This window comes from Pangasianodon hypophthalmus, chromosome 24 (assembly GCF_027358585.1).
Source record: "Pangasianodon hypophthalmus isolate fPanHyp1 chromosome 24, fPanHyp1.pri, whole genome shotgun sequence".
Taxonomy (NCBI): domain Eukaryota; kingdom Metazoa; phylum Chordata; class Actinopteri; order Siluriformes; family Pangasiidae; genus Pangasianodon; species Pangasianodon hypophthalmus.
In genome coordinates this window covers 14,866,679-14,887,824 of record NC_069733.1, presented here as the reverse complement: position 1 = coordinate 14,887,824, position 21,146 = coordinate 14,866,679, and the positions used below count along the sequence as shown (strand labels likewise).

At 40.3% G+C, this 21,146-nt stretch overlaps 2 protein-coding genes across 2 annotated transcripts; one reads left to right on the top strand and one right to left on the bottom strand.

Moving 5' to 3' along the window:
* Positions 1-12,703: 12,703 nt before the first annotated feature.
* Positions 12,704-15,704, bottom strand: purba (purine-rich element binding protein Ba). The gene has a single exon (XM_026931280.3). The coding sequence runs from the start codon at positions 15,418-15,420 to the stop codon at positions 14,488-14,490; it is 933 nt and encodes a 310-aa protein (XP_026787081.1). The 5' UTR covers positions 15,421-15,704; the 3' UTR covers positions 12,704-14,487.
* Positions 15,705-16,408: 704 nt separating this feature from the next.
* LOC113537011 (histone H2A.V) lies at positions 16,409-21,029 on the top strand. Its single transcript, XM_026931281.3, has 5 exons — positions 16,409-16,566; positions 18,533-18,610; positions 19,324-19,437; positions 20,326-20,455; positions 20,627-21,029. The coding sequence occupies exons 1-5, from the start codon at positions 16,564-16,566 to the stop codon at positions 20,686-20,688; spliced, it is 387 nt and encodes a 128-aa protein (XP_026787082.1). The 5' UTR covers positions 16,409-16,563; the 3' UTR covers positions 20,689-21,029.
* The last annotated feature ends 117 nt before the right edge of the window (positions 21,030-21,146 follow it).

The window sequence follows — 21,146 nt, the reverse complement described above, 5'->3', positions numbered from 1 at the left end:
CATAAATATGTGACTGAAATTACAAGAGCAACCATGAATTTACATGCACTTTCCTTCACTTCACTTCACTTCACTTTAAACCTACTTGTGCTGTGAATTCAGTAGTCACATACTGCATTAGTCTTTCCCTTTTTGTCAATTTAATGTATGTGCCATGTGAACAATAAAACTTACATAATCAAAACAGGTTTTCATAATGTGACCAAATGTATTTATTGTACAATAATGGCACATTTAAGACTAATAAATGCCACTTTCCAAAACATGCTCAGTAGTCAAAAAATAAATTAAAAAATGAGGCTGGAGATTTCACAATAAATGAAAGTATGCTTCAGCTTTCAACAAATTTTTTTAAAAATGGCAAGCCATTCAAAGTCCATCAGCTTTCGAAGCAGATTGCATACATGTGGGTTTATTCCATGTGTTTTCTTGTCTACCTTTCTGGCAGCAACCTTTGATCCAGTTTCTGGGTTAATACCAACAATTCCTCTGTGAAAAATGAACACCCACTTAATCACTTAGTATGACAGACAAACATCTCCTAAGACAGACAAACTTTCCTTTAATGAATAGTTAGGGCCAGATTTTACCTCAGAAGACCACAGACATAAAGGCCTACACCAATCAGCCATAACATTAAAACCACTGACAGGTGAAGTGAATATCTTGTTACATTAGCTCCTGTCAATGGGTGGGATATATTATGCAGCAAGTGATCAGTCAGTTCTCGAAGTTGATGTGTTGGAAGCAGGAAAAATGGGCAAGCATAAGGATCTAATAAGGGCCAAATTGGGTAGAAATCTGGGGCAGAGTGGGGTGGTCCTGGTATGCAGTGGTTAGTACCTACCAAAAGTCGTAAAAGGAAGGACAATAGGTAAACCTGCAACAGGGTCATAGGTGCCCAAGGCTCATTGATGGGGAGCAAAGGCTTGCCCGTCTGGTCCGATCACACAGAAGAGCTACTGTAGCACAAATTGCTGAAAAAGTTAATGCTGGCTATGATAGAAAGGTGTGAGAACACACATTGCATCGCAGCTTGCTTAGACCGGTCAGAGTGCCCATGCTGATCCCTGTCCACCACTGAAAGTGCCTTGAGGTGAGTCCCTTGAGCAAGGCACCAAACCCCCAACTGCTTCCTGGGTGCTGCAGCAAAAAAGGCTGTTCACGGTGTGTGTGTGTGTGTGTGCGCGCGCACTTGGATGGGTTAAATGTAGAGCACAAATTCTGAGTATGGGTCACCATACTTGGCCACAAGTCACTTCACTTCACTTACCTGGGGAAGAGATGGCACAAGGATGCACTATGGGAAGAAGGCAAGCTGGCAAAGGCAGTGTCTCTGGACAACATTCTCCTGGGAAACATGTATCACCTACCTAAACATTGTTGCAGAGCAAGGACACCTCTTCATGGCATTGGTATTTGCTAATGGCAGTGGCCTCTTTCAGCAGAATAATGCACCCTGCCACACTGCAAAAATTGCGCAAGACTTCAAGGTCTTGACTGGCCTCCAAATTCGCAGATCTCACTACCTCTTTCAGCAGAATAATTCACCCTGCCACACTGCAAAATTGCTCAAGAGTTCAAGGTCTTGACTGGCCTCCAAATTCACAGATCTCACTACCTCTTTCAGCAGAATAATGCACCCTGCCACACTGCAAAATTTGTGCAAGAGTTCAAGGTCTTGACTGGCCTCCAAATTCCCAGATCTCAGTCTGATTGACTATGTGTGAAATGTGTTGGACAAACAAGTCCAATCCCTGGAGGCCCCACTTCGTAACTTACAGGACTGCTAATGTCTTGGTGCCAGATACCACAGCACAGCTTCAGAGGTCCTAAAGAGGACCTACACAATATTGGATATATTTAACCTTCTTCCATGTTTACAACAATATAAAAACTTTACAGATTATGTGATTATGATACAGATTATGTGCAGAATTTGGCAACACCTAGAAACTGATGAGCATTTGGTGGATTTTTGGAGAGCTCTAAGCTGGGTTTCCATCCAAATGTTTAGCATTGTTAAAAGCGCATTTTTAAAAATTTGGCTAAAGAAAATGCAAATCATATCGCATTGCTATCCACTGCATCATGAGAATTATCTTAAGGGAGCCAGTTTTGTGATGATGGATCAGTTAATTGATCTCCTTAAGATAATGCTTTGAGGAGAGTTGTATTTGTGGTATTGGAGCAATTGTAAATCCTTCTCATCAAATTTAAAATTACAGCCATTTATACACCATTGTGGTGGTGTATAAAGGCTATATACATATATATATATATACACTGCCCTCCAAAAGTTTGGAAATGCCTGAACAAAATAGGGTTTTTGGGCAATATCAGCATAAATCCTCTTTAGTTAGTGACCATTTTGCATTGATAATAAGGGACAACACAAACTATGAAAACATATTTTATTAAATAAAAAGTTTATAAACATAAACATGAACATAACAGAAAAATACTCAAATTTTGGATTCATCAAAGAAATCCCCATTAGCAGCTATTACAGCTCTACATACTCTAGGCATCCGAGCAGTCAGTTTATTCAAACATTGACTTGATATATTACCCCAAGCCTCCTGGAGGATTGTCCAAAGATGATTCACACTGGTTGGACACTTCTTACGGACATCACGGTCCAGTTCCTCCCATAGCAGCTCAATGGGGTTAAGGTCAGGTGATTGGGCAGGCCACTCCATGATAGACAAGACACCGGCTGACTGTTTCTTCTCCAGATATGACTTGCACAGCTTGGAAGTATGCTTTGGGTCATTGTCTTGTTGAAAGATGAAGCAATGACCAATAAGACGCTGACCAGATGGAATAGCATGTCGCTGTAAAATGCTGTGGTATCCATGCTGGTTCAATATTCCTTGGACACGATACAGGTCACCAACTTTTCCTGCTCCAAAACAGCCCCAGACCATTATACTGCCACCTCCATGTTTCACAGTGGGTGTGATACAGGCATCTAACATCTTCTCACCAACTCTGCGCCAAAAACTTCAAACTTGGATTCATCTGTCCAAAGCACCTTCATCCAATCGTCTGCTGTCCAGTTTCTGTACTTCTTTGCCCACTGCAGTCTCTTTCTTTTATTGTTTAAATTTAACAGTGGTTTCTTAGTTGATACACGGCCATGCAGACCTGCTTGTTGAAGTCTCCGACGGACAGTAGAACATGACACTGGTACATCACGTGTGCTGTTAAGCTCAGCTGTCAGCTCTGGACAAGTTAGGCATCTGTTGCGAAGGCTGGACACTCTCACATATTTGTCCTCATTAGAAGAGGTACATCTTGGTCTTCCACTCCTCTTTCTGTCTTTATTGGACCCAGACTTTGCCTTCCGTTCCAAACAGTAGTAGACACCTTTCAGTGAAATCTTTAACTTTAACTTATCTCGCATTGAATAGCCTTCATCCCTTAGAACTATTACAGACTGACGTGTTTCTAGAGAAAGCTGCTTCGACCTGGCCATCTTCTCAAGAAAGACATGAACACTCTCTATAAAACGAGCCAAACAAGTCATTTGACTGGCTACAAGCTGTTTGACTTAATTGGCAATCAGTCATAAAGCTGTTTAAGGTGTGCTGACCCAAAAACCTTTAAAAAACATTGGCCAGGTTTAAAGCAGTAATCAGGTATCACAGCTACCCATGGGGCATGTCTGACTTTGATGTGTATATATTGCCATTATTATGTAATAAAAAAAACAATTATCGTTATTATCTTTAGTGATAATGACAAGTTACTTTAATGCATTTACACCAGGAAATGATAAAGATTAATGCTGATATTGTCCAAAACCTCACTTTGCTTAGGGTGTTTCCAAACTTTTGGAGGGCAGTATATATGTATATATATATATATATATATATATATATATATATATATATATATATATATATATATATATATATATATGTATATTCAGGTCACCCCACAGATTTTGGATTGGATTTAGATCTGGAATGGCTGGGCCTTTCCAAAAGCTTGATCTTTTTTTGGTGAAGCCATTCCTTTTTTGGAGGTTAGCTTCAGGTCATTGTCATGCTGAATTTTTTTTTCATCTTAAGTCTTTCAGCAGAAGATTTAAGGTTTTGTGCCAAAATTGACTGGTATTTGTAGCTACTCATAATTCCCTCCATCCTGTTTTATGCCCCATTTCCAGCTGAAGAAAAGCATCCCCAAAGCATGACACTGCTGTCTCCATGCTTCTCAGTGGGGATCGTGTTCCTTTGGTGATGTGCTGTTTTTTTATGTTTGGAACTTGGTAGTGAGAGTAACCTGAGAACAGGCAATTTTTATGCACTAAGCTACTGACTACCGCTTTCATGGCTGAGCTGTTGCTGCTTCTAGATGCTTCCTTTTCAGAATTACCACACTTTAGCAGGGCAGAAATTTGATAAACTGACTTGTTGAAAAGGTGGTATCCCATCACAGTTGAAAGTCACTGAGCTCTTCAGTATGATCCATTCTATTGCCAGTGCTTGTCTATGGAGATTGCATGGCTGCAGGCTTGATGTTATACATTTGTTAGCAATTGATGTGGCTGAATGCAATAACTAGAAGCAGTGTCCAACTATGTAAGAGAACTGACAGAGATGAGAGAGCAGAGCAGAAGACAGAGTCTTTAGAGTGGAAGAGACACTTTGTGATTACGTTTTTATATAAGACTAAACAGAGCAAAATCTTTGGCTAAGGTGCATCAATGTATAATTCATCATTAAATAATTGGTACAGCCTATAACACCATTATGGATATTCATAAATCATTATCTGTCCGTTATCTGTCCACTGTCTTTCTTTTCAGTTCAACTCTATTCAGTGTGATTGTCATGAAGTGCTTTGAGCGGATAGTCATGCAACACATCAAAGCCATCATCCCCCCTCTCTTGACCCCTTCCAGTTCGCATATCAGGCCAACCGGTCCACCGATGATGCAATCTCCACTGCTCTCCACTCAGCTCTCTCTTATGTGAGAATGCTGTTTGTGGATTTCAGTTCTGCACCAACACCATCATCCCACAGCAATTAATACAGAAACTGGACCGGCTTGGCATCAACACCTCCCTGTGCAATTGGCTGCTGGACTTTCTCACCGGAAGACCACAGGCAGTTCGGGTTGGCAACAACACATCCAGCACCATTACACTGAACACAGGGGCACCACAAGGATGTGTTCTCAGCCCCCAGCTCTTCACCCTGCTAACCCATGACTGCACACCAATGTACAGCACCAACCTCTTCATAAAGTTTGCGGACGATACAACAGTGGTAGGTCTCATCAGCAACAATGATGAGACAAACTACAGGAATGAGGTGCAACAACTGGCCATATGGTGCACCAACAACAATCTCTCTCTAAACATAGAGAAGACAAAAGAGATTGTTGTCGACTTTCGGAGAGCACACACCCAGCACCCTCCTCTGATCATCAACAGTGCTGCTGTGGAGAGGGTGAGCAGCACCAAGTTTCTGGGTGTGCACATAACAGAGGACCTCTCCTGGACCACCAACACTGCATCTCTAGCCAAGAAAGCACAACAACGCCTCTATTTCCTCCGCAAACTGAGAAGAGCCAGAGTCCCGACACCCATCATGTACCCATTCTACCATGGCACCACTGAAAGTATCCTGACCAATCACTGTGTGGTTTGGGAACAGCACTGCTCAAAACCAGAAGACACTGCAACGCATAATGAACGCAGCAGGAAAAATCATCAGTGCCACATTACCTTCCCTCGCAGACATTTACAACACCCAGTTAACCCGGAAAGCACTCAGCATAGCGGGGGACCCCACCCACCCACCCCTTACAAGGCCTCTTTAGTCTTCTTCCATCGGGGAGGAGATTTCGCAGCCTCCAGGCCCGAACCACAAGACTGAAGAACAGCTTCAGCCACCAGGCTGTCAGGAAGCTGAACTCTCTCCCCTCTCTGCCCTCTGCCTTAAGAGTCACCGAACTGTAACTGCACACACACACACACACACACACACACACACACACACACACACCAAATCACACAAATGCACAAGCCACTTTTACTACTGCTGCTCTCTCTGTTGTGTAACTGCACACACACACACACACACACACATACCAAATCACACAAATGCACAAGCCACTTTTACTACTGCTGCTCTCTCTGTTGTGTAACTGCACACATACACACACACACACACACACACACCAGATCACACAAATGCACAAGCCACTTTTACTACTGCTGCTCTCTCTGTTGTGTAACTGCACACACACACACACACACACACACACACACCCCAAATCACACAAATGCGCAAGCCACTTTTACTACTGCTGCTCTCTCTGTTGCACTACAGTGTAACCAGGTCCACTTCCACAAATGCTGCTCTCTCTTGTTTTGCACTAAAATGTAAATATCTTCACACTCACATGTGCTGTGAATGTCTATAGTGTACATATTTTATTTTATTTTATTTTACTTTTTTTATTACTTGTCTTGTTATATTGGTTTCTCACACCATGGGTCTGGGGGAAACGAAATTTCAATCCTCTGTGTGTCCTGTACATATAGCAGAATTGACAAAGTTGACTTTGACTTTGACTTTGATAGATGTTTGAACTTCTCCATCCTTTTACCAGTCATGCCCATGAGGGACTCTGCTTCGCCAGGCATGATGGGAAAATATAGTATGGAACTTTTCAGAACTAAAAGAAGAAGAGAATATAATCAGCCAGTTTGTGCTCAGTCCTTTCTCATGTCTCTGTCCCAAATCAGATCAAGCAAATGTAAGTACTGTCACATATAAAGAATTTCCTGATTGCTGTGATATATATGTGACTCGCTGAGTTTAGCATCACTGCAACTATTGATCAGTCACATTCCCATTACCCAAATCTGATCATTTCCACTGTCACAGCAAGTTCTCTTACTGTGTCCTTACTATGACCTCTCAGTCACTTTAGTCTTTTTATGTGCTGGGTGGGTTTTTGTTACCTTTTGCTGATCACGCAAAAGTCTTTGGAGTTGCTAACTTGCAGAGAATGCTCTCCAGTAACATGAAGGTACAGTCATGGGTGATTCACTGACTGGTCTTGTACCTGAACTCACTTGTTTTGTCAGATAGCCAAATCTTCTGTATTCTACCTTATCACTATCTGGACTGAAACTTGTGCTTGTGCAATCTCTGTACATACTCTGCACATACTCACTATGTAACCTTTGATAGAGGATGCACAAGGCATGTTCCCAGGATTCAGCGCTAATTACAACGTACACAGTGACACATGTAAAATTAAGAGTGTTTAATTATTGAGGAGGGCTTCTGAGTGGTGCAACAGAATCATCAAACTGTCATCAGGAGATTGCAAGTTTGAATTCATTTTAAAACGTCCTCCATATGAAATAAAACTGCTTTCAGAAGTTATTGGTATACTGCAGTCCCCCACCAACCCTTATCATAATATATATAAACGTATCATAGTTTCAATCAGAATCAGAATGAGCTTTTATTGCCAAGTGTGCTCACACACACACACACACACACACACACACACAAGGAATTTGACTTGCTATGAAGCTTCCAGAACACACATACCAATAAGATGTCAGGACATATAATAATAAAATTTACAAATAATAATATGAGAGAATATATAATACTGTACAATAGACACAATAGGCTTAAAAGGAATAGATATAATACAGCTTTGTGCAAGGTGAAGGCAATGGCAGAAGCGTTAAGGATATGTGTACAGGTAGTATAGTAAAGAATGAATTTACATATTGCACACAAAATTGTATCCACAGAGAGGTAATACACTAAGAATGACCTAGAAGTAGTTAGGTGTTCATGAGGGAAATGGCTTGTGGGGAAAAGCTGCTCTTGTGCCTGGTTGCTCTAGAGGATCAGTGCTATGAGGTGCCAGCCGGAGGGCAACAGTTCAAAGAGATTATGGCACGAATTCTTGAGGCTGAAAGAGAGATACAATGGGAGATTGAGAGCAAGGAAGAGTGCTTACAATCTTGTGATTGTAAAATAGAAATTCAGGTTACACATAATTATAGAACACATATCTAACTGTTCATTGGCTCTATTGTATGAATGAATGAATGAATGAGTGAATGAATGAATGTTTTTTCAATCAGAGCCACATTTCCAATGTGTTGTCATTTATGATAAATTACAACCACTAACTCTTCTTTGAATGTACAACAGGCATCAGCTGATGATGCAAGAAGGAGGGACAACACCTGGTTCTGCATTCTGGTCTGCATGTTTGATTTGGCACAGGTTTTTTACGCCGGATGCCCTTCCTGACACAACCTTCCCATTTTATCCGGGCTTGGGACTGGCACTGAGTGTGCACTCCCATCGGCTAGGTTCTGGGCTGCCTTAAGAGACAGCAGAATATAACGGAGGTATGACACCACCTGGAGGCTGACCATTTCCCAAGCAGCCAGGTCTCAGAGGGGAAGAACCCTTTGGACCCTCGAAGGAAGGAAGCCTCCAGCTATGTGACTTTGAAGACAAGCTGAGGCTCAGGATGAATAAAGTACAGCTCAATGAGACAGAAATAAACAAGAGAGCATTCGAGCAGGTCCTAAGAGAAGGGTTAAGAGGTGTTAAGGATGAGATTAATGAAAATAATGAATGAAATGGAAGCAAAGGTCCATGCAACTCTCCTTTTAATCCCAGTATATAACATACAAGAGCACAAAGTTGTGGAACACACACCTAGATATGTATGGTTTCACCTTGAAAGAAATTATGAAAACCACTGTCAGTGCTCCAGGGCTGCTACTTCTGATGACCCCAAATGATTTTTCATATTCTTTATCTCTGCCTCTTATTCATATTCTTTAACTCGCCTCTTCTCATCACTTAAACTCATAGACTCGTCAGCCAGGCGAAACTTTTTTACCTTCCCTTTAAATTCACCCATCCACGATTTATCATTAAAATATCTTTCTGTTTCCTAGTTGCCTCTATATGTCAGAGTTTTTTTTCTGTTTACACTGAAAAGAGTTCAGCATCACACTTTGCATTATTACAGCTATATAAATTTAATTACAGTGGTTGCTTTGGTTACAGGTGAAGAGCTTTTAGTCTCTCCACATCTGCCTTGCTTTTGAAGAGGAGAGTACTATCTGTTAGATCTGAAATATCTGAAATATGCTCTTAAGTGACTCAGCTAAAAGATCCAATCTGATGCAATCCTGTTACCCGAAAGTGATGTGCAGATTTGTGCCTATGACTAATGTTTTTGGCAAGCATACTGATCAGGCAAGAAACTAATTGAGCGATGTAAAAAATATGCACTAACATGTTGCTATTATGTGTTATTTAATGCTTGCCCATGTTCAGCATTGTATGACATTGTACAACTTTCATTAATTTCAATTCAAGGATGTTTTAATAAATACTGTCAGGTATTGCCAGACAAGAAGAACACTAACAGCAGGAAGTGAACAAAACGGACTACTCATTATATCCCAATATACTAAGTAGTCCTTTTTTTTGTTGTTGTTGTTCATCTTAGCCTTGTTTAAAAAGACAGAATAGTTTGTACATTATACATATGTGTTGTCTGCCCTTTTCAGTGAAGCAAGCACAGTACAACATGCTCTCACGAGCAGATCACGTCTGCTTCCAAGTAAAACACATCTGTTGTATACCGATGTGATGTCAAAAGAGGTACAACGATGTATAGTGCATGCTTGTAAAGGTATGAGTGTGTACAGAGCAATTCGTGTCTCTGGTTTTGGTTCAATCTGATGGTCTCATCTGGTCATGGCTCATCTGGTCATGGCACATGGTCATACTCAAAAAAAAAACAGTGGTTGAGATTGAATCAACCTGCATGTGGGATTTCTGAAGAAAATAATCATGTTCTGTGGGAGGTTATGTAGTAAAAAATTAGCAAGTAAATTTTTGAGTAGATCAAACACTTCAGCCAGAGATATAACTGGATTTACATGCTGAATAGATTCACTCACACATTGCAGTGAGACAGAGTGATTTTTCCCCCTGAATATTATTTACAGTAAAGCACATCATCATTGTGCCTCTGAAATGACTGAGAATCTTCCAGTCAGGTAAAAATCGAAGGTTAATTCTAAGCATGTCGTTTTTATGTTCTCTATAGCAAGTCTGCTACAGTTGAGTGCAAAGGTTTTCATACCCCTAGCATGAAATGAAGACAAAGAAATTTAATTTATAGCACATTTATACTTCATCACGAATAACAAAAATGTTTATGGCAGCTGGATATCTGCCTTGAGGCATGTTAGTTCTTAACACATACACTGTATGGTCAAAAGTATATGGACACCTGACCATCACTGCCATATGCTTGTTGAACATCCCATTCCCAAACCATCGGCATTAATATGGAGCTGGTCTCCTATTTGCTGTTATAATAAGCTCCACTCTTCTGGGAAGGCTTTCCACTAGATTTTGGAGTGTGACTGTCGGGATTTGTGCTCATTCAGCTGCGAGAGTATTAGTGAGATCAGGCAGTGATGTTGGGTGGGTGAGGACATCTGGTGCACAGTCTGTGCCTCAGTTCATCTCAAAGGTGTTCATTGGGGTTGAGGTCAGGACTCTGTGCAGGACACTCGAGTTCTTCCACTCCAACCTTGGCAAACCATTTATAATTCTGAGGTTAGTTACTTTTATTGGCACAGGGACCCGGTTTTAATGGGTTAAGATAAAATCATTCATAGATATTAAATTATCGCTGTTTTCACTGGAATCAGCAGATCTCAAATTCCTTACTATCTGAGACTGGTAAATTGTGCACTGCGTCTTACTTCATTCGCTGTGATTAGGACATTATGTTATTGCCTTATAATGACCTGCTTTTTACCCTAACAAACTCTGAGCAAGTTTTATCAGTAGTTGTTTGGGCTTAGGTGTGAGTAGAAGACCATGACAGAAGGTTATCAAGAGAGGGTGGTTTATTCATTCCCATGCTAACAAAAAGCCTCTATGTACTTGTCTATGTGGCAAAAATATACTCATCTATCCAACACTAGTGAGGCAGCACTAAAGATCAGGCCTCGTAAATGTATAACTTTAAAGGTCAGGTAATGGTAGTCTGCTCAGCAAGTTATTAATGTGGTGAAAGCAGACTGCAGTAGTGTTGAACTCCGTCAGATGAGAAACACACCCCAGATCACAACAGAACTTTTATTCACAGAATATTTCACACATGAAGCCTTGTGGTTTTTCACCAGGTTCTTCTTGTATATTGGAGCCTTTGTGAACCACAGAACTTGTATTTGGACTTTCTGATTCACTTTCTGCCATTGGGTTGTGATGGCATGCTGTATTTGTCTACTTTTGAATAGTATTGTGGGTGTTTCACTGCATTCTCTAGCTTCACTTGAGCACAGCACTACAGCGTGTAGTGTTGCTACTTCATAGCTCCAGGGTCCCTGGTTTGATCCTGAGCTCACGTTACTGTCTGTGTGACGTTTCTGTTCATGTTCTCCCCATGCCTGCGTGGGTTTTGTACATGTTCTCCGGTTTCCTCCCAAATTCCAAGCTGGTGAATTAGCCACTCTAAATGACCATTGTGTGTGCCTTGTGCAAAGTGTTCCTGGGAGAGGCTCTGGTTCCAATGCAACCCTGACCAGGATATGGTTCATACTGACGATCAATGATTGAATCAATTAAAAGACAAGTTCTTAAACGGACACTCTGACCAAGAAGAAAAAAATTTACAAATTGAGACAGCTAGCCATATATCAATAAGGAACAGGAAAACCCCCAAAACAAAACAGAAGAAATATCCCACCATTTAATTGCATCCAACATTTGTTTAAACAAGCCTGCTTTAACTGAAGAATTTATAAAATTAATTATTTCTTAAAATGGCAAAAAGTAGTCCCTAGGGCATTTGGCTTATTTCTGGTGATGCTTCTTGGTGATGGAAGTAAATTTATAAGAACTACAACCGCTTTGGGTGTATATTCAAGGGCAGGTTATTTCATTGTTTTGCTAGCTGATTCACAAGCTAATGCAGATGGAAGGCTTAGATTAACGGTACAGGAAGCTACGAGAACTGACTCATTCACTCATAAGTGCTTTATCATGGTCAGGGTTGTGCTGGATCCAGAGCCTATCCCAGGAACACTGGGCATGAGGCAGGAATACACCCTGGAATAGGGCCATGCAGGACACCATGAGCACACACACTGGCAATTCTTCTTAGCCAATCTGGCATGGTTTTTGGGAGGTGGGAGGAAACCAGAGAACCTGAAGCAAACCCACATGGACACAGAAAGAACATGCACAGAAACTCTGTTTCTCTTTAAAACTTTCTGCAGTGAGTGCGATTGTTCTCATTGAGCTGCGTCTCAAATCAAAAACTCGGTCCTTACATTTAAAAGTAGTTACTAATCTAGAAAATCCAGAAGGGATCCTAACGGTCTAGAATAGTATACGAGTATGCGATTTGAGACACAATGTTAGTTTGTTCGGTCAGTTGAGGACACAGGGTCACATGATGCTATACTGCCTCCACTATTTATGTTGGTATTGCACCCAGATCGGGTTAATTTCTGACGAAGTGCACAATCTAATGACCTTTAACTAATAGCACATCTGTTTTCTGTGATATTCCATTAGTGTTGACAAATTTCTACAAATTTCTGGTAACACATTTGTTTTCAGTTGCTACACACACATACGGCTCAAACAAGTATTTCATCAGCAAAGAATTTTTATTTGTCGTTGAAAGGAAGTTGGTGGAGTGTTACAGCAGAATGATGTCGACTGAACAGCTGCCTTTTTCATGGGACATGGTACAGAAAAGATCTAAACTGAAGGCAAAACTGAAACGGATTTTAAAACTAGTAGAAAACTGCTATTGCTCCCAGGTGGTGAATATGACAAGGGTTTTAAAGCAAATCCTGAAGAAAGAGTTCACACATCAAGGCTATGTGTGACAAATGTCACAGTTTTAAAATTCTGCTTGTTCTTCTCTAGAGAAAATGAAATGTTTAATAATTCAGCATACAGTGATCAGAACAGGTACAAAAAGATCAGACAGGGTGCTTGTAAACTGTAACAGACATATACTTTCAAATCTCATGGAAAAGACATGTAGATTGATGAGAAAAGGCTGTTCTGGGAGATTATTGATGTCTTATGCATATTCAGATACAAATAATACAAAAGGCTAAAAGAAACATTTCTCCTGAAGAGGGATTTTTTTTTAAGTCAAATTGTAGTGAGAAAGGTCACAAAGCATTAAATACTGTTTCGATGTTCTTATCGCCTTATGTCAATAAGGAACATATGAAAAATTAAAACAAAAATGAGACAGAAGAAATATCCCACTGGATAATTGCATCCAAGAGTTGTTTAAATAAGCCTGTTATAATTGAATCAATTCTATATTCCTATATATAAATATATTTCTATATATATTTCTGTATTGCGTGTTTAAAAATAAGCATTTAACCCCTGATGGGTGAGTTTTTACGTTGAATCTAATGTATTTTCCAGTTACACTCAATTCTTTTCAATTCACTAACTTGTAATCGGACAGTCAAACTCAGACAGATACTGAATCCCCGTCACTTCTTGCGACGGTCTAAATCAGGTTAATGTAGCATCCTTTAAAAAATAACGACACTCAGTATCTGTGCTAACTTTTGTAATTTAAGAGTAAAGTGTTAAAGTATCAGTACGTTTTAGGATAATAGTGGCTGTGTGCTTTGTCAACCTTCGACCATCTCTGTAAGAATGATTTATAATAATTTAGTATGTACATTCAACTGGTTTTGTATTTTACATGTTAATAATAATAGCAATAATAATAATACATAGAAGTAATGTTTAAGGGGGGTGGTGAAATGTTTCATAGCACCTTTTTTTTGTGTCAATGGTCCACATAATGTGTCTGTATATACTGCAAAATGTCCAAGTTTCTGCTTGAACTTTTGAAATTAAATCTTAGCCCATAAATTGGAGCCAAAAGTAAATAAATCCATTACCAGAGACCTGAAACAAAAGTGAGAAAATCCATGAAACAAACTTCCTGAATAAGCTTGTTGTGAATTTGCTGGTCTTCTGTCTATTATGGCAATGCATACTGTAAATAACCTCAATAAGTAACACTGTATGCTCACATTGTGTTCATAAACACATTAAGAACAGGTTTTTTGGTTGGTTTAATTATGCCTTTTCTTACATGCCATTTAAAACAGGTCTGCACCAAAAAAAGGAGCTTTTCACTAACTAGGCCTAGTGCAGCTAGCTAGCTAACTAGCTCGAGAAAAGTCGCTTAACTTAGCTTAGCTAGCTAGCTGTGTGTATGCTTTAAAGATTCTTTTTTTTTGTCTATTTTAATTTACGCCATGTTTGTCAGTCACACAACTTTATTCGCGATAGGTGTTTTAGTATTAATGTTCATCATGCACATCCTTTCAAAGTTGTCAAACGCGTGTGTGGACACTAAAGCCCGCTCCTGGGGAGGAGAAATCAGTCGTCGTCCACGTCGTCTCCCTCGGACTCTTCATCCGCTCTCCGCTCGTACATTTTATCTCTCTGCCTCTCCTGGATCTCCTTCATCTCCTCGGCGTAGCGGCAGAAAGCGCCCCCGAACTTGCTCCAGGCTTTAAACGGCACCGTGATCGAGTTCCGGTAGCTGGGCTTCACCTCGCTGACCCGCAGAAACACGCCGTACTTGTTGGCGCCAACGTCGAAGAAGAAGCGCTTCGAGTCCACGGTGATGGACGTGCCCTCGGGCAGCTCGCTGTAGCCGCCGGCGCCGCATCCAGGCCCGGCCAGCTCGTCATCATCGCCCCCGTAGTCGTCTATCAGCTTGGCCAAAGCGTCGCGGAACTCGATTAGTCCCTGAGCCGGGAGGGCGATGGTTTGTCCGGACTGCATGGCCGCCCCAGGGGCCACTCCCCCTCCGATCCCGAACCCCGCGCCGCGGTTGACGGTCTGCCGGATCCTCAGGAACCTCCCGCGCTGGTTCTCCTTCAGATCGAGGTAGTATTTCCGATTTTCCCTCACCAAGAACTCGCTCTTCAAGGCCCGTCTTGGACCACCGTCCTCCCCGCCCGAGGACTGTGCGATCTGCTCCGGGGTGCTAGGCCCGAGCTGGGCGTAGTGCTCGATGAAGTCGCCCAAGTAGTCGCGGAATTCCGCCGCCACCGACATGGACAGAGTCAGGCGACTTTTGGAGCCCCCGGCGCCGACCTCGGCGATCTTCACGAACCGGCCCTTCGAGTTCTGCTTCACGTCCAAGTAGAAACGCTTGTTCTGGATGTCCAGGCGTTTGGAGGCCAGCTCCTGGGTCTCTTCTTGATCCCGCTGGAAATGGGGGAATCCACTGCCTCCTCCACCTCCACCACCGCTGCTTCCACCGCGCTCACTCCCACTATCCCCATCCGCCATCTTCACCATCACCAGCAGCTGCTTCTCTGCGTTCTAGCACTCTACCGCTGAGTCATTTTTCCCACCCGTATACCGACAAAAACCCGCCTCCTACTCTAATACTGACTTGTAGTTTAAGATCATAAATTTGGTGGTAAAATAATAAAAAGACAAACATTGCGCTAAACAATAATATTATTTATTATGATTTGGTTAAACGCGGTTGTAGGATGTTGTTATTGCCGCCACGGTGTTTCTCAGATGCCCCTGAAGGTCCAAAGGTTGCTACGGTGACGTGACGACTTCTAAATTGTCCAATCGATGAGCGTTTACAAAAAATACTAACCAATCCTGGTTTAGGAGGCGGGGTTTGTTGGAATACGAGTGGGAAAAATAATCCTTCGCGACCTCAAGTGAGTAAGGATTCTCTATAACCCGATTGGACTAGGCGCTTGTCTGTTAAGGCAGCCGCTACCAAACGTAGCTTTCTTATTGGTCTATTTGCGACGTCACTCAAACTCTTAGTCCCGCCTCATTCTGTTGTCAGTTGTGTTTACTGGCGGATTGGAGTTTTACCTTTTTCTCAAAAGTGATTAAGATTTTGTCATACAGCGCTAAAAAAAACCCCGCGGAATAAAGATTGTACAGTTGAGCACCAGTAATTCTATGAATAATTATTTTTAAACTATCAGGACTCGAACAACAGTTAAATGAACTGCACAATTTTATGTTTTTAACCCCATAATGTAAAACCGCCACATAAAATACAAACTACTATCTTAACTGCAAAACTAAGCATTATATATAAGCATTTATATATATATAATGCTTAGTTTTGCATGATATATTTTGCATTTTATTTTATTTATTTTTTTCTCGGGAGTAAAAGTTTTTGAGTACATTTCATAGTTGTACTAAGTCCCGCCTTCACTCTGTATGTGCAAAATACCGTTCATCGGTGGGGGATGGGGGAAAGAGTTTAGCAACCTGCAATATCATTGGCTAGTAGTAAAATTCGAATCAACAACGGCGAACGTGATTGGTCAATGTCTCTGCTCGTTTACCTTGAAGTGTTTCTCTTCTAAACGGAGGTTTATTGTTCCTCTCTGTTTGAGGCCAAATTGATTTAGCTTAGTCCTCCCGGATCCGCGTCTCAAACAACCAACCGTTACAATGGTATGTTTTTCCTTTCTTTAGTTTGGCTTTATGGTGTCTATAATTTTTTTGCGTTTTGTTGAATGAAGCGTGTGTTTGGCGTTATTAACTGTTTGAATGAGTAAACGGCGTTTTTTTGCTAATCCGCTAGCTTAGCTTCATCGTTGTCTCCGCGCGCTAACAGCTTCGGAAAACAGCGGGTTGTTTGTTTTAGTATAATTTGCAACTTTTTTCCTCACTGTCGATGCGATTTCGTTTTCTATCGATGGTCATTTCGAATGATGGGGAAATTGCAGCTGGTTGAGTCTAAGCTGATATTTTTGGTTGAGATTAGTAGTCTTTAACTCGGAAGCTAGTAGCGTAGAGCAGCGCTGGTTTGGATTGTTTACCTTTCCTGCCTGCGGCTCCAACTCGCCCGGTTAACTGGCTGACATTAGATGGAAACTGATATCCAGAAAAGCTGTGGAATTAATTTTTATAGTCACAGAGTGTTTTTTGTTTAGATGAGAGAACTGAGGTTTATTATTTAGCACCAAGCAGTCAGTGTAGATTCAGTTTTGTGGGTTGTTTTGGACCCAGTGTGCTAACTAGGTTTATTTTACCAGCTGGTTACTTCATTCATTGAGATCCAGGAAGCGGTTTGTGGATCCCTGCTTATTAGTATGTGTTGTATTTATTTATTTATTTTACTACCTATTGTTTGTGTTTAGGTAATACTTAATCACTATTCAATCGCTAACTAACAAACTAACAAAAAGTTATGTTTTATATTAATATACTCATATGAGTCTCACTGGACGGGAAACATCTGAAGTGGCAGCACATGGATTATTCCCTAAAATCAATTCATTCAATTCAGAACTACAGTCGAAACTTCACGTAGACTGAAAACGCGAAGACAGAAATGGCACAGCATGATACTGAAGAGAAAACCCCTAAACCATGGAAATGCTTTACATTACGTGGTTTCTGAACCTCTTCTTACTTGTACATTATTCAGTGTTTACGCGATTTGAATCAGTTAGCTTGTAAGTATTTAAAAAAAAAAAAAAAAAAAGATTCCGTCCCAGTTGATAAACTGTACATTATTTAATGTTAATAACATGCACACGATACATTATACTGTTTGTCAACTTATTAAGTCGGCATCGTGGTGTCGGTTCACATCGGAGTCGATTCCACAATGAGTCGGTTCTCAGATTACTGGCGTTTCGAATTCAGAGTCAACTTCAAAACTTTGGAGTCGATTCCGCACTCCGAAAATGATTCACACGACAAACAAAATTAATTTAGCAGACAAGGAAGGGGATATTTATTTTACTTTTCTTTTGGATTTATCTTGTCGGAACAGGGATAAGTCAGAGTTTGAAATGCACATAAGATGTATAGGTGCAAAAAAAGAAAGTGTGCAGAACTAGTAAAAATGTACAGAATATGTTGCCTTGAGTTATTTTGGGTGTCACTTGGTCGACATAAGATCATGTGATAAATGTCAGTGGTGTATTACAGTGAGTGAACTGCTACAAGCCTAGTATCTATGTATCTATCTGATAAATAGATAGATACTAGTGCATGCATACATTTTTATATATATATTATATATATATATATATACACACATACACACACACACAATATGAGGGAGTATAAATGATCTCATATCTCATATATTCATTTATATTTCCTGTTTCTAACATTTCTTACTCAATAATTTAGATTTCTAACAGTTATTTAAGTATATATCATATATACATAATGACATAATGATGAGTGAGATTGTGAGACCATACATAGCTCCTTAAAGTTTGAGTTTAGGATGATGTACTTTATGCCAACTTTCTTTATTATTTTTGTATAAGTATAAGCACAGTGAAATTTCATGCATAGTGAATGTAATTTTCAAAGGTTTAAAATTGCTGCATGGATGATTGTTTTGTCTGAATAAAATTACATGTTAACACTAACTGTGTGTTTGATTAAATCCCAGGCTGGTGGCAAGGCAGGAAAGGACAGTGGCAAAGCCAAGGCCAAAGCGGTGTCTCGCTCCCAAAGGGCTGGGCTTCAGGTAAGTGCCAGTATTAACACTAATGTTTATTATGTCAGCAGTGTTCATCTGTGTGTTCTCGCTTTAGACTAAATTGAGGCTGCGTAATAATGGCCGAATGATTTTCCACTCAATATTAAGGAACTGGGCCGAGTATTATTCATACTTCGGTTCTGAAGCCAAACAGTTTTCATACTTTATTATAACTCGTGAGAAAATATTTTCTCTTACATTGTAGATTATAATCCTAAAATAATTCAAATGTATAATAGAAATATGACTGAGCAATAAGCACAATAATTGAGCTGGTCTTTTAAATGCTAAACAATATTGTAGCACTATAGATAAAATATATGTTGTACATGAGTGAATAAGCATTTAAAGCATTTGAATAGTTTATATTTTAATACTACTGAAATATGCTTTATTGTACATTTGTAAACTAAAAGGTCATTACAGAAGTGTTCATCTCTTTTGGCTAGAAGAGCAGGTTTGTCAAGGTCACAGTTGGGCTGGGTAATGTTACAGTCATTTCTCAGTTTTATTTTGACTTCTGACCATGCCACCTTGCCTCTGTGCTCATCCTGCCAAAAGCACATATCACTGCCTTTTTTTCAGTAGCATAGCAATAAACAATGGATTGTCAGCTACATTTTGAATAGTTTCATTAGTGAAATCTATCTGATTATGATTTTGCCCATTAGTAAATAATGCCTCTATTTGACTGTTTGTAGTTCCCAGTGGGTCGTATCCACCGGCATCTGAAGACCCGCACTACCAGTCATGGGCGAGTGGGAGCTACAGCAGCTGTGTACAGCGCTGCCATTCTTGAATATCTCACAGCTGAGGTAAAGACAGTTACTCATTAGAGTAACTTTGAGTTATCATTCCTTTACAGCTTGATGACTATCAAGTGTCAGGTTTATCAGAAACAGTGGCAGCTTGTCCGTAAAGCCCCGTCGTGTATACCAGCTATTCAGCAAATACTTATCTTAATAAAGTCCTCATTCTCAACACCATGTATTCTAATTTCTGCTGTAGTACTGCTTAGCTATTTTGAGTGACCAATGATTAAAAAAAAAAAAATGATGCTATTTGATGAATATAGGCCGATGTTCCATTGATTTGTTTGTCTTTCTAGATGTTGTGCACTTATCTTCTGTAGAAGAGTTGCAAAGATTTGTAAAGCCTTTTTCATTTTGAATTAAAAAAAAATCTTACCTTCTGTAGTGGTGTTATTGCACCTAGTGGCAAACAATGGGAACTGCACCAAGCACTAATAAAGGTCTTTTGGGACAGGGATCTTGCTGCCCCATGCTGCCCTGCACACTTCACCTCTGAACGTTTTCAAAGAAGGAGGAGTGGACATATGACAGTTAATGACAGGGTCGTCAGACCGGGCTAGTTTAAAAGATACTCTGCAGCCACCAAATCTTGTTTTATAGCAAATATATTAGAATTAAGTACAGGCATTATGTCTGATTTACAGAACCATTTCTATTGTAAGATATATTGCAAAGTTCGGGCGAGGGAAAGGGTGATTTTAGAGTGGATCATGTCTTTAACTTGAAACCCTAGTTTCAAGTCTTTTTTTGTGGATTTTAAGATGCAGCTGGTTACATGGTAGAGTAGATGCAGATGTTTTGTGTAACATTGCTTCACCAATAAGATAAATCTACATTTCCATATGTACTAAATGAAAATAGTTGGTTGACAGTGGTTGTGTCTCAATGTAGGTGCTGGAGTTGGCAGGAAACGCCTCCAAAGATCTGAAGGTGAAGCGTATTACTCCCCGCCATCTACAACTGGCCATTCGTGGAGACGAGGAGTTGGACTCCCTCATCAAGGCTACCATCGCTGGTGGTGGTGAGTTGGGACACTTTCAGTACTCAGTTGTATGGCGATGCTTAAAGTGTGCTAAGTGGTTTGCTTGCTATGAAAGGTGAAGGATGTAGATTAAATGATGTATAGACACATTTTCTTTCAGTGTAAGTACTTGGTCTGGGATAGATTGACAATAGCTGTGTGTTTTTGCAGGTGTGATCCCTCACATCCACAAGTCCCTGATTGGCAAGAAGGGCCAGCAGAAGACTGCATAAACACCATCATCGTGGTGGGCTGGACTCAAGGACTTGTGTTCGGACTGTGATCAGATAAACTTGCATTTGTTCGTTCATCCGTTCTTTTTCTATTTTTTTTTTTTTTTTTAAATTAATGTTCATGTTGTATTAGCTAACCCTGAGTAATTTGTTAGTTTGTTATCATCTACAAAATTAGTTTAAACCAGATACCTGTGTTCAAAGCTATTTTAGAGAGACATGCAGGAATTGTGATTTTTGTCCTGTTATGAAAGTGAATTTGTTTGATTGGCCAGAGTTATGGAAGTGTTTTATACTGAAAAATGGAACTGATAAAAACACATTTTTTACAAAACAGAAAATGTTTGTCTTTCTTTCCCCATTCAACCTTAAGCTTATTCCAGGCATGGTACACTCTGCTGTATAATCTACAATAAATCAGCTCGCTCACTCACTTTAGTCAGTAACCACTTTGTATT

What these genes read in the sequence shown, in the direction of transcription:
- LOC113537011 (XM_026931281.3), top strand. An exon ending in CCCAAAGGGCTGGGCTTCAG is followed by an intron (nt 18,611 to 19,323) that starts GTAAGTGCCAGT and finishes GACTGTTTGTAG; the next exon opens with TTCCCAGTGGGTCGTATCCA. An exon ending in TTGAATATCTCACAGCTGAG is followed by an intron (nt 19,438 to 20,325) that starts GTAAAGACAGTT and finishes GTCTCAATGTAG; the next exon opens with GTGCTGGAGTTGGCAGGAAA.
- purba (XM_026931280.3), bottom strand. Translation starts at nt 15,420, where the DNA reads ATGGTGAAGATGGCGGATGGGGATAGTGGGAGTGAGCGCGGTGGAAGC.